This window comes from Anolis sagrei, chromosome 1 (assembly GCF_037176765.1).
Source record: "Anolis sagrei isolate rAnoSag1 chromosome 1, rAnoSag1.mat, whole genome shotgun sequence".
NCBI lineage: Eukaryota > Metazoa > Chordata > Lepidosauria > Squamata > Dactyloidae > Anolis > Anolis sagrei.
The window spans coordinates 106111367-106124790 of record NC_090021.1 but is presented as its reverse complement, the minus strand read 5'-3'; the positions used below and the strand labels follow the sequence as shown (position 1 = coordinate 106124790).

The 13424-nt window shown below is 40.1% G+C and overlaps 1 protein-coding gene across 1 annotated transcript in view; it reads left to right on the top strand.

Annotated features, from left to right (window-relative positions):
- SLC35A1 (solute carrier family 35 member A1) overlaps positions 1 to 11668 on the top strand; it is a 23868-nt gene extending 12200 nt beyond the window's left edge. The window contains exons 3-8 of the mRNA XM_060753009.2: positions 1001 to 1160; positions 2212 to 2364; positions 4717 to 4783; positions 7894 to 8070; positions 9735 to 9869; positions 9963 to 11668. Of these exons, the coding sequence (XP_060608992.2) occupies positions 1001 to 1160; positions 2212 to 2364; positions 4717 to 4783; positions 7894 to 8070; positions 9735 to 9869; positions 9963 to 10093 (823 nt within the window). The 3' untranslated portion in view covers positions 10094 to 11668. The remainder of the gene's footprint in view (positions 1 to 1000; positions 1161 to 2211; positions 2365 to 4716; positions 4784 to 7893; positions 8071 to 9734; positions 9870 to 9962) is intronic.
- The last annotated feature ends 1756 nt before the right edge of the window (positions 11669 to 13424 follow it).

The window sequence follows — 13424 nt, the reverse complement described above, 5'->3', positions numbered from 1 at the left end:
AGGTCATATGACTGGCATGACTGCATGGAACACCGGTACCTTCCCGCCAGATCAGTACCTATTGATCTACTCACATTTGCATGTTTTCAGACTGCTAGTTTGGCACCCTGCTCCCCAGATTTGAATTGTTGACCTTTTGGTCAGCAAGTTTAGCAGCTCAGCAGTTTAACGTGCTGCGCCATTAGGCACTTCTACATATATACATTTATAAATCAATTTCATGTATAAGTCAAGAGCAGGCTTTGAGGCCAGAATTATGGATTTTGATATGACTCATGGATAAGCCAAGAGTCATTCTGAAGAGAGAGTAAAGAGTCAGCACCATTTTGGATAGAGAGATAGTTAGACATCCATCCATCTATTCCAAAGTATCCACAAATAAGTCATTGAGATATAAGGACCTACTTATGCTTCTAGTTTTGTTTTATGTGTACTTTCTCCCCACTAAACCAATCATCATTTCATTATGTCTTTGTGTGTTCTTTTTTTTCCAATTTTGACAGATCAGCATGGTTGCTGGCCAAATAATCACTTAGCAAATACTCTTTGCTCTTTACCAAAGGCATTTAATAACTGATCTGATGGTCTGGGAATACAGCCATCATGTCTTTCTTTCCCTGAATTGTTTCCACCTCTGCTTCCATTCCTGAATTTTTAATTTGACTTTAGAGAGCCGCCGAATGTATGGAAGGATGGATAGTTTAGGCCGGCATTTCTTGGGAACGTGTGTGCAATTAAGCAATTAAGAAGACTGATCTTTCCAACTATTGGCTTCTACTTTCTGTTCTCGAAGTACGTGATGTTTGATAAACATGCATTATCTGTGGTTTATGACAAACCCCACCTGTCATCTGGGTTGCTTGTGGGCTTGTTCAGCCTGGCATCAGATTTTGGAAGTTGTGAACATACAGACCTCCATAGCAATGTTACAGCACTTATGTGTCAAGTTACTATATATATATGTAATTCTTTAAACCTTTTTGTGATTTTTCCCCCCCAGAGAGACTGGAAGTGCAGGAAGATTGTTGACATCACTGAAAGACAATGTCTTAGGAAGCCCCAAAGAACTACTTAAACTAAGTGTCCCCTCTGTGGTGTATGCCATTCAGAACAACATGGCCTTCCTGGCTCTTAGCAATTTGGATGCAGCCGTTTACCAGGTAATGAATGGTTGATGCTTGGAAGCTGGCTGCTTCTCCATCAGAGCCCAAAGTAAACTCATCCATGTGTGCTCCGTACCCTTTGGCTGCCTCCTTGGGTGTTGAGTTATATATTAGAATTGCACATCAAACATTCAACACTGTAGACAGATCACTGAAGCTGAATTAAAACACAGCACCATTTTGGTAGAAAAAGGTTTCCACTGAAAAGCCAACAAGAAAGTATTTCCTGAGGAATGTACCGTATATACACGAGTATAAGCCAACCCAAATATAAGCTGAGGTGCCTAATTTTACCACAAAAAAACTGGGCAAATGTATTGACTCAAGTATAAGCTGAGGGTGGAAATACAGCAGCTACTGGTAAATTCCAAGATAAAAATAGATACCAATAAAATGGCATTAATTGAGGCATCAGCAGGTTAAATGTTTTTGAATATTTTTGAATCTATATAAATAAAAATGTAATGTTTGTTTGTGGGATTAACATAACTCAAAAACCACTGGACGAATTAACACCAAATTTGGACACAATACACCTATCAGGCCAGCAAGTGACCATCAGTCATAAAAACACTGAAAAACACAGCATAAGAGACTTTTAAAGCATAAAACCCCAAAAAAATACATTACAAGGCATGCACAAAGCCACATATATACACGCAAACACACATATATACAAATATATACACACACATATACACACACAAAACACATATACACAGACTGGGTCACAGCAACGCGTAGCAGGGGACAGCTAGTATTTACATAAAACTGTAATTTAAGGTAAGACTGTCCAACTGTGATTAAACTATTATTCTAACCTTCTTCAATGTAAATGTGCTTACGTATCCTTCCAATAATAATAAAGAGAGTAAAATAATAAATGTAATAAAAATAATAACAATAGCATAAACTAATGGAAAAGTAATAATAATAGTAATAATAGAGTAAAATAATAAATGTAACAAAAATAATAGAGTAAAATAATGTAAATGTAATAATAATAATAATAATAATATTTTTTGAAAATATCTGGATTTTTTTAAAGGTCACGTATCAATTGAAGATCCCATGCACAGCCTTATGTACAGTCCTAATGCTGAACCGTGCTCTCAGCAAACTGCAGTGGTTCTCGGTCTTCATGCTCTGTGGCGGAGTCACACTCGTTCAGTGGAAGCCAGCTCAGGCTACAAAAGTTCAGGTAAGCATTTCCCTTCTCAAATCTGAAATATGTTTCAGTGTGCCAATGAACATATTTCCACTGAATACCAATTGTGGAAGCAATATATTTATTGTTATTGTTGTTATGTGTATTTATACCCTGCTTTTTCTCTCCACAAAGAAGACTTAAAGTAGCTTACATTAAAACGAACTGTCATACACCAGGGTTCTTTTTTTTTAATCAATTAATGAGGTGTGGAATATTTTCTGATCCCCTTTGAAATTCAATGTAAAGGAAATTGAGATGGGAGAGATTTAATGAACATCAGTTCTTTCGGAAGCGACTGAACGAATAAACAAAAAATATTTTCAGGCCCCACAAAGAATTCCACTGTGTTTATTCTCCACTCAGTCCCCCTTAATTAGACCAATTTATTGACTTCTGGGGCCCTTTCGTACTACACCGCTATAGCTCTCTGGTTTCCCTTTTACTGGCACACCAGCATCCTGTGGCATCCTGAGATTTGCATTTGTGGGAGATGCAAGTCTGTGGCTAAATTACATGCACCAGCATATGATAGGATGGAATCATGGCAGCTAGAGTTGAATTATCATGCTATAACTGTGTAGTGTAAAAACACCCATAGTTCATAGGAGCCCCCGGTAGTGCAGTGGGTTAAACCCTTGTGCTGGGTTGGACTGAAGACCAACAGGTCAGATGTTCAAATCTTGGGAGAGTGTAGATGAGCTCCCTCTGTCAGCTCCAGCTCCCCATGTGGAGACATGAGAGAAGCCTCCCACAAGGATGGTTAAAACATCAAAACACCTGGGCATCCCCTAGGCAACATCCTTGCAGACAGCCAATTCTCTCACACCAGAAGCAACTTGCAGTTTCTCAAGTCGCTTCCGACACGAAAAACAAAACCAAACCCATAGTTCATGACATTGTGTTCACTGGAAGATACCATGGAACTTTTTTTTCTTGATATGGTACCTTGATTGGGAGGAAAATCCATCCTAATTGTGAAAACTAATACATTTGGTAGAGTTTACATGGCAAGAGGTTGAAAACTTGGGGACATTATTTCCACCTCTTTCTATGTGGACAGCACCATACAAAGATTTATTTCACTTGGGTTCTTTGGCATCTTGGAGTAAGGAGATTAAATGTTCATCAGAAATGCACATTTTTATTTAGCTACATTTTCAGTTTTTGATATGCAAATAATGTGTGGTGACATTGTGTGGAGCACATTTCTTAAAATGACTGCTCCAAAAGCCACCCAACCAGAACCAGATGCAAAATTTCAGTACTGAACTGATGCCACAGTAATTCCATGTAAAAGTCCACATCTGGTTGCACAACCCATACACTTTAGCTTTTTCATTCCACCAGTGTAATCTAACATGGGTTGGTGGCCCCTGGAGCGCAGTGAGTTAAACTGCTGAGCTGCTTAACTTGCTGACTGAAAGGCTGACTGAAAGGTTCAAATCCCGGGAGTGGGGTGAGCTCCAGCTGTTAGCCTCAGCTCCTGTCAACCTAGCGGTTTGAAAACATGCAAATGTGAGTAGATCAATAAGTACTGCTTCTGCAGGAAGGTAACGGCACTCCATGCAGTCATGCTGGCCACATGACCTAGGAGGTGTCTATGGACAATGCTGGCTCTTCAACTTAGAAATTGATGAGCACCATCCCCGAGTAAGACATGACTAGACTTAATGTCAAGGGAAAACCTTTACCTTAATCTAACATGGGCAGGATAGGAAAAGTCATTTTGTTGCTGTCATTTTAAAAGAATTTGGAGTAGGAAACTGTAATCTATCTTTCAGCTCAATTTTTGAGTTATATTCTGCCCTATCCTGGCTTAGTTCATTCTATCGAGTATTTATCTGGGAGAATTTGAGTTGAAATCTTGCATTGCACATTATGGAAATTTCCTGTGTCAGTAATAATGTGCAGCGATTACTATTGATCAAGGTGTTTTCATATGTTGCTTGTTCAATTTATACAACATAGATATTTAAGTAGACTAATTAAAAATATTTAATTGTATGTCCTTTTTCTGAAAAAAAGATTTAATTGCAGTGCAAAGGTGAGAAATGCAGGGCATCTTTACTTGCAAAAGGAATAGCATAACATGAAAATAAAGGAGATTACGTGATGCGTGAGCATTTTTCTTTAGTCGGCTGTTTCCTGAATGGCCATTTCTTTATTTCCCCTAAAGGCAAGGCATGCATAACAAGCTGATTCATAGGCAGATGATGCAGGGTGGCCCAGAGGGTTGGGTTGATCTTTTTAGCTTCTGCTATTGGCAGTAAAGTGATATTTTGAGTTAATGTTTGAAGTGATCTGTTATGCTTACAAACGTCTTCCTTGTTGTCAATCCTTTAGATGGAACAAAATCCTCTGATAGGCTTTGGTGCGATCGCTGTTGCTGTTTTATGTTCAGGATTTGCAGGTAAAACCCTATAGTTAACACTTATCCTCAAGAATATACCATGAGTGTTGGTGTTTTGACAGCCCAGACCTCCCCCTTTCACTTTCCTTTGCCTAGGACCTACAACAGCATGCCTCCATCCTTCACTGGTCTTGTAGTTTAAGGAGCCTTGTGCCTCCGGAGAAGGACACACAGTAACTTGCTGATGCTGTCATTTCCCTCAACAAAATTAATTAATCATAGGAGCCCCTGGTGGCGCAATGAGTTAAACTCTTGTGCTGGCAGGACTGAAGTCGGAGGTTTGAATCCGAGGAGAGCTCCCTCTGTCAGCTCCAGCTCCCCAGTAGGGACATGAGACAAGCCTCCCACAAGGATGGTAAAACATCAAAACATCTGGGCATTCCCTGGGCAACGTCCTTGCAGACAGCCAATTCTCTCACACCAGAAGCGACTTGCAGTTTCTCAAGTCCCTTCTGACACACAAAACAAAAATCATGAGTGCAGTGCATGATCTGATTTTTTCATGGTATGTCAATGGTGTCAGCTCTGTGGCTCCCAAGAGGCAAAGCTAACTTAAAAAGAGGGCATGTCTCCTATGATGTGGGACCTTTTAGCCTGTAGAGCAAGGATTGTATGGTACTAATTGACTGCAACGCCTATCAGCTCTCATGCTGATTAGGGCCGACAGGTGGAGGACCTTCTCACAGCAACACCAGAGGCACTCCAAATGGCTGGCTTCTGGTCAAAGGACATTTAGCATAATGCCAAGTTTTAAACTTTGTTCGTGTTTTCAAATACATTATAACTGCACCCTCGATTGGCTTCTGACACGATAAATAAAGGACTGACAGGTGTCACAGTTCAGTAACATCCAGAGGGCAACACATTCCCCATCCTGCTCTGTAGCCATGAAGTTGTCTGCTGAGCATGTAGTAGATATTCTTGGCAATGGCCATCTCTTGGTGGGGAGAAGGAGGAGGAAAGGAGGGCTCTATGGTTGAAGCAGAAGGCTCACCAAACCATATTTAGGCTAATAGTACAAGAAAAGGTCTGCACTGTACTGTCATTAAATTCAATGCTACTGAAACTGGTGGTCCATGGACCATGATCAGTCCATAGGCCAGTGGTCCTCAACCTGTGGGTCCCCAGATGTTTTAGCCTTCAACTCTTAGAAATCCTAACTGGCTGGGATTTCTGGGAGTTGTAGGCCAAAACACCTGGAGACCCAGAGGTTGAGAAACCTCCATGGGCTATCAGCTACCAATCTCTGGGGTAGGTATGGGAAAACTTGGACCTTCCAGGTGTTTTGGATTTCAACTTACACAATTCCAAGCAGCGAGTAGACTGTTGGGAATTGTGGGAGTTAAAGTCCAAAACACCTGGAGGGCACAAGTTTGCCCATACCTGCTTTGGAGAGTTTAGAGGAAACAAAGACAGAACTGTAACCTAGAGGCATAAACATGGTCCTCATCCTTGGGTCAATGGAAGGATTTTGGTTGCCCGCATTAGATAACTTTAGAAGCTCTGGTTTTAGTGACTAAAACAGAAGTAATTTGTTTGAAAAACAGTGTGAGACAGTTTTGTGCCAAAAGATTTTGAAGTACAAAATGCTGGTATGGATTGAATTATCTGAAGTTTTCCTGGTCCCATTTTCTCATTGCATACACATATTTTAATGTTATTTCTATTTATTTACTGGGAAAATGGACATTCTGTTAACTTAATTTAAAAATGCCCAGTTTAAAAAAAAATCTCATTGTTGTTATAATTAATAGAACAAGGAGGTTTGGTTTTAGTGAGATGGGGAAGAATTTAAAGGCCTGGACATATTTTTATTTTGAAATCATTGGGAGGTTTTCTCAGAGCTTAGAAATGGCATGCTATAAGTAACGATGCTACCTGTAAGACTTTAGGTTTGGGGATATAAAAGGCATAACAGGTTTTCTTTTCTCAAATAACATGGTAGTTAAGAACATGTAATGCAGAGTACACAGTATGTTTTGCAGCCAGACCTACATTGCATCTCTCCTGTAAATCTCAACTCACCAGCCAATGCAGACCCCAACCTCATGGCATTTCAGTAGCTAGAGCAGTCAAAGGAGTGTCCCCATAGCCAGATGTTGCTTGATGGCATTGGATCATTTTGCATCTGTTTGTAGGGATATAGTCAGGTACTTCTCAAATTGTTTGACTCACCAACACTGAATGGCCATGAGGGACGGAGGAATTAAACAGTAAGTTGGGATGATAAGGGCCCCAGTGACCCAGTGGGTTAAACCACTGAGCTGCTGAACTTGCTGACTGAAAATTTGATGGTTAGAATCCAGGGAGCGGTGTGAGCTCCTGCTGTTAGCCCCAACTTCTGCCAACCTAGCAGTTTGAAAACATGCAAATGTGAGTAGATCAATAGGAACTGCATCTGTGGGAAGGTAATGGCGTTCCATGCAGTCATGCTGGTTAAATGACTTTGGACGTGTCTATGTACAATGCCGGCTCTTTGACTTTGAAATGGAGGTGAGCACCACTCCCCAGAGTCAGACACAACTAGATTTAATGTCGGGGGAAACCTTTACCTTTGCTTTTGGGATTATAACTTTGGTCATTACAGAGGAAGGAAGATAATACTAACCTCTAATTAGCAATAAAAGATATAGAGAGATACATGTTTGGCATATGTTATGTGCATCACTAACAGGATGCCAGCCAAAGACTGATAATATTGCTATGAGTAATGTTTACTTTGGACAGATAATTTTGAGAAGACTTCCCTCCAGTTATTTTTTAATCTTGCTTTTCCAAATTGATATTTAACCACTGAGAGCAAATAATGAGGACTGAAATGACCAGTGCAGGGAGTTACTAATACCTTTTCCCACAAAAGTGAAGGCAACAAATTACCTTTGAGACATTTGTAAAAAATAATCTCGCAATGGATAACTTGTAATATGCTACTCTTCAGGTTTTTCAGATTATGTCTATGCAAAATAAACTATAGAAGCCCCATGGCCTTTAGCCATCCAGAATGAAAAGTGTGATGAAAAAGATTTACTGCTCCTTCTCAGACCAATGAAAAGGTCTATTTCTTTTCCTGGTGAACTCATATTTATCCTTCTCTCCGTCCTTCTTTTCAGGGGTGTATTTTGAGAAGGTGCTCAAGAGTTCAGACACATCTTTATGGGTCAGGAACATTCAGATGTATCTTTCTGGAATTGTTGTGACCTTGGTTGGTGTCTACATGTCTGACGGAGCTCAAGTATTGGAGAAAGGATTTTTCTATGGCTATACGCATTATGTCTGGTTTGTGATATGTAAGTATCCTTAGTGTTTCTCTTTAAATGTTTACAGAGCTCTTGAATCTTCTTTTCTATCCTAGGCCAAAGGGCTTGATATCTTAACCACTAATATGGGAGTAGTGTCATTGAAAGTACATATTAATGACAGGAGGAGCGGAAATCCTTTTTTGGTCCAGAGGTCAAATTCCAGTTCCAGCAGTGAGAGGGGTTGAAGGTATGGAGCAAGGCCAAAACGAGTGTATAAGGGACAGATGGGACTTTCACAATGTGAACTTCTTCCCATGAGGGATAGTTCTGTTCTGGAGATGTCTACTTGGGAATAAACTCAGGACAGCAACTTTCAAGCTTGCAAAGCACAGCAGTATGGCCTTTCTGTTGCACTCCAGAGCATGATCCCCTCTGACTTTAAACACCACACAAATGAGTTAAAATAGCAAGCAGTTTATTGAGGGTAATATAAGACAAAGCAATAAAAAGTAATCCACAGTAAAAGGTAATCCAATTGATTAGGAAGAAATAGGAACAATTAGTCCAAAGAGAAATAGTCCAAAAAGTCCATGAAACTAGATACTTGATTTCAAAGGCAAAGAACAGCAAAGGCACTTAATCCATGAATCAAACAAAGACAAGTGTCCAAGAACTTGGCTTGAAGAACTTAACGTGGATCCAACGTTGTTTTGTCTGAAGCTAGATTCTGTACTTGGCACTTATATCCCTGCCCTATTTCCCAAACAGCTAGGAAAGGATTTTTCTCAATTTTGGTTTCACCTCTAACTTCTGCTGTAATCTGTCTGAGTGCCATAATTGCTGACCTGTTATCTTTGTTGGCTAAAAACACTTCTCCTGTTCAAAGCTTCACTGCTACTCCCTTCATTAAAAACTCCACCTGAAAATAACTGACTGGGGAACTGTGGCACAGAGCCTTTCCCAAGCTCAGTACCTTGAGAATCCCCTTGCAGCAGTACAGGCCTCTGTGATCCATCATCTAAACTGCATTCAGGCACCACATCTCCAAAACCAGGCCCAGAAAACAGACCACCATTCCCATTCCCTTCAGGAATGCCTTTATGAACAGCATCCCCATGTCCATCAGGGAAATCAGCCTGAACATGAACATCATTGTCATTCCCATCATCCAAAGCAACCTGATCATCAGACACAATCACAGGCTAAACAGGTTGACATACAACACTTTCATTACTTAGTTGGGAAAGGTTGAGTTGTTGTTTATTGTACTAGCCATAGGCCATGGCATCAAATAATATACAACTCTTAAAAGTACGGTGCACCCTTTCCAATATAAACATTAAAACTTATTCTATAAACTAGCTCTTTCAAATTACGGTAGCAGTGACAATCCCCATAGGCATGATAACAATAACAATATCTGATTTGTATTATCCATTTCCATTTCTATTTCCAGCCTCTGCTGTGGACTTTACAATTTTAGCATAATTTTTTGGGCTGCGACTGCAAATGTGGCAACCAGTCTTCACAAGATCTTCAGAATTGAACACTGTGGTCTTTGTAAATGAAATACGAAATTTCTTAACAAAATCTGGTGCTATAAAATCTGTTTTACAGTTTCTTTGAATCACTGTGAAGGTAACTTTTTATAATGCCAAGTAAAAGATATCTGATATATCTCATTCATGAGTACATCTCTTTCTGCTTCCCAGTTCTTTCCAGTGTTGGAGGTCTTTACACATCGGTGGTCGTTAAATACACAGACAATATTATGAAAGGCTTTTCTGCAGCAGCTGCCATTGTCCTCTCTACCGTTGCGTCTGTTGTCCTCTTTGGTTTACAGATAAGTAAGTTGGTTTTGGTTACGGTCCTCTTAAGTTCTCTGAGGCTTCTGTTTGGACCAGCATTTAAATCATGCACCTTCTTTTTTTCTCTTCTAGCGATCACATTCTCGCTTGGTGCTCTTCTCGTATGTATTTCAATCTATCTGTATGGACTGCCTCGAGAAAACACGACAAAACTCCAGCCGGTAGAACCAAAAACGTCGAAAGCAAGTCTTATTCATGTTTAATGTTCACAATCATGAAGAACAAAAAAAATATTACAGAGCAAAGAAGACTTGACAGAATGTCTTTCCCCAGTTTCCTTTTTAAAAATAGCCTTAAACTGTTTTTTGGCAAACTTTTCTGCTTGAACTAAAAGTGAAGTACTCGTCAATGGAATGAGGGCTTACACTGGAGGATGGATACTTCACTATATTGTGTAGCACTGTAACTGATGTAAAGTTGTGTCTTACTTTTGTGTTGGACTATGAAGATTCTGCTCATCAGAAAATACATATATGAAGGAATGGAATATGCACCTATATATCAATATATATTGTGTATATAATAAAGAGTGGGGCATTACTGGAATCTATTTTGATGTACCAGAGAAGAGCAATGTCTACTCTTTGATGAGATTAATTCCCTCTTTTAATATGTTGGTCATACTTTTGTTGTGTAGAATGCCCCACTCATTTCCCTTTGCATGCCCCTATCTTTAAGATGCAGCCAACAGCTGAACAGCTCTTAACAGTTGTTACACTAGTTGTTGCATCTACAGTGACACAGCACTTGCGGAAGAATGCCAATATTCAATGGGTTTTTTAATTGTATCAGAAGCAAATTGAGAGTATACTGCAAGTACCTATACTTTTTTTTTTCATGTCAGGAGCAACTTGAGAAACTGCAAGTTGCTTCTGATGTGAGAAAATTGGCTGTCTGCAAGGACATTGCCCAGGGGACACCCAGATGTGTTACTATCCTGTGGGAGGCTTCTCTCATTTACCTGCATAGGAAGCTGAGACCGACAGACAGGAACTCACTCTGTCTCAAGGATTCGAACCGCCGACCTTCAGGTCTTTGGGTCAGCAGTTCAGCTGGCACAAGGGTTTAAGCCATTGCGCCATCGTGGCTCCATTCGATGGTTAAAGCGACCACAATACCAGCTGGGACACATCTTATGTCTTCATGTGTTTGGTAGGGTGCATCCTTTGACAATATCAAGAAGGAAAAATGCTGCTTCTTCTTTTTATACACCTTTCCCCCCTTGTAATGAAGTTTTATACCATTTTTGTATATTATTAAGACTGTTGTCACACTTATCAGCCCTAAAATACATTTTTGTGCAAGTTAGGTAATGCAGTGTGCCATTCTGGATTGTGCCTTTTACTTGAATGAAACGTAACGGAGCCACTGTGGCCCTCGGGGGTTTTCTTTGGGCTGCAAACTCACAGGATTCATAATGGAACATACACGTCAAAATACATCTGGGAAGGCCAAAGTTGCCTACCTCCAAAATAACCTTTTCTGGGATGGGGAGCAGAAAGCAAGTACTGCATATTCTGCATTACTTATGTCAAAAGTGGGGAGTTGTGTGGCCCTCCTGATGGTGTTGGACTGCAAACTCCCGGCTGCACCAGTCTGCAAAGCTAGGGATGAGGAATACTGGAAGTCGCAGTTCAGCAATATATGCTGGGACATAGGATTACCAACAATAGTATTGTACAACTTGTGAAATCATAAGCTGGCAGCAAGTTTTGTTTAGGAGTTTGTGAAAGATGTGATTTTCCTCCCATTAAATAATTGTACATGTTTTTTTAAAATGTGTTGTTTCTCTCAGTTGGCCTTCTAGAGAAAAAATTGTTTAACGGTAAAGTGACATTGACTTCTATTAATGATAATTTAATTCTTTTGAGGGGATGAAATCTAATTCCAGTCTTGGTTATATGCAGCAAATGTGCACTTCTTGAGGTTACACTATAAATCCTTTTATAGTGTTAAGATGCTGACTGCTATGCCAGGAGCCACAAGGTTGTGGTTGCTCCATTAATAGGGATGAATTCTGAATGGAGGGAAGATCTCTGATTGACCTTTCCTAGGAAGCCAATTATCTGATCCTATTGTAGACAACTGGTGCTATTCTTGATATTAATAGGTAAAGGTTTCCCCTGACATGAAGTCTAATTGTGTCCAACTCTGGGGGGTGGTGCTTATCTCCATTTCTAAGCCCAAGAGCCGGCGTTGTCCATAGATGTCTCTAAGGTCACGTGACCAGCATGACTGCATGGAGCGCTGTTATCTTCCTTCTGGAGTGGTACCTATTGATCTACTCGCATTTGCATGTTTTCGAACTGCTAGGTTGGTAGAAGCTGGGGCTAACAACGGGAGTTCACACCACTCCCCAGATTTGAACCACCGACTTTTCGATCAACAAGTTCAACAGCTCAACAGTTTTAACCTGCTGCGCCATTAATACCCTTATTATTTTTTCCATTCTGACATCTTAATTTTAAATATATTTTATTATCTTCTACAACAATATCAAGAAATGTAGAAGCAGTTGTAAAACATGGAATGGTCCACTGGGCAGGATCATAAGAAATGTTATCTGTGTTCTTGAAATGCAAAATACTTCATATGTTTATCTAAAGCACCCTTGCCATACATAAGAAAATCATTACATGTAGGGTCAAAAATTTCTAACCTCCACAATGGATAAGAAACTGAACCTACCTCATCTTGCTTGTGGACAATTTTTGCCTTTGTGAGTCTTGTTTTCCTAAATGGTTTTTCTCATCCTCCATTTGTAGCATTTGTCTATGCATTGTTCTTTCAAATGTTTCAAGTGCAAGACTCACTTAGATCACAGATGAAGTTATCTATCCAATGCAGAAATATCAATCTTTTATGTCAAAAAGATGCAAAAAAAAAAATCCCTGCTGTACAATTCACCTATCTCTTGCACCTCCTCACATGATAATTTAGTACAGTAGTTCCCAATCTGTAGTCTGTGGACCACCCATGGTCCCCAAGAACAAAAAAATGGTCTGCAGCCTCACCATTACTACAGCGTTGCCTTGAAACCACATGGCAATGAGAGCGACTGGTTTGATGAAACCCTGTTATAGCGCCGTGGCAACGGGGATGTTGGGAGGGGAGAAGCTGACTACCCATGAAAGATTACTACCAGCACATCAGCTTTAGAATATTACATATGGTTTTCTGTGGGTGAGCAGATGGCGACTACTGGATGGCATATGTTCTGTATCAGAAACTAGAGCTGATGTGGTCTATCCAATGCAATTTGCCAAATCAGCACCCCAATTAACCAAACCAAATCTAAAATTGACCAAAAACTGATTCGTAACCCTTTTGGTACTAATGTTGGAGTGGTCCCTGGTCAAAAAAAGGTTGGTAACCACTGATTTAGTAGGTGGCAGCAGTAGAGCATTGGGTTGTGTCCCTATAGCCAGAGGCACAATGGCATCCTCTTGCACCTCTAGGGGTTTTCCAGACAGTTTGGAAGATGGTTATGTCATTAGGCCAAAAGAGAAAGTTGAGCGTTGAGAAGGTTAGGGC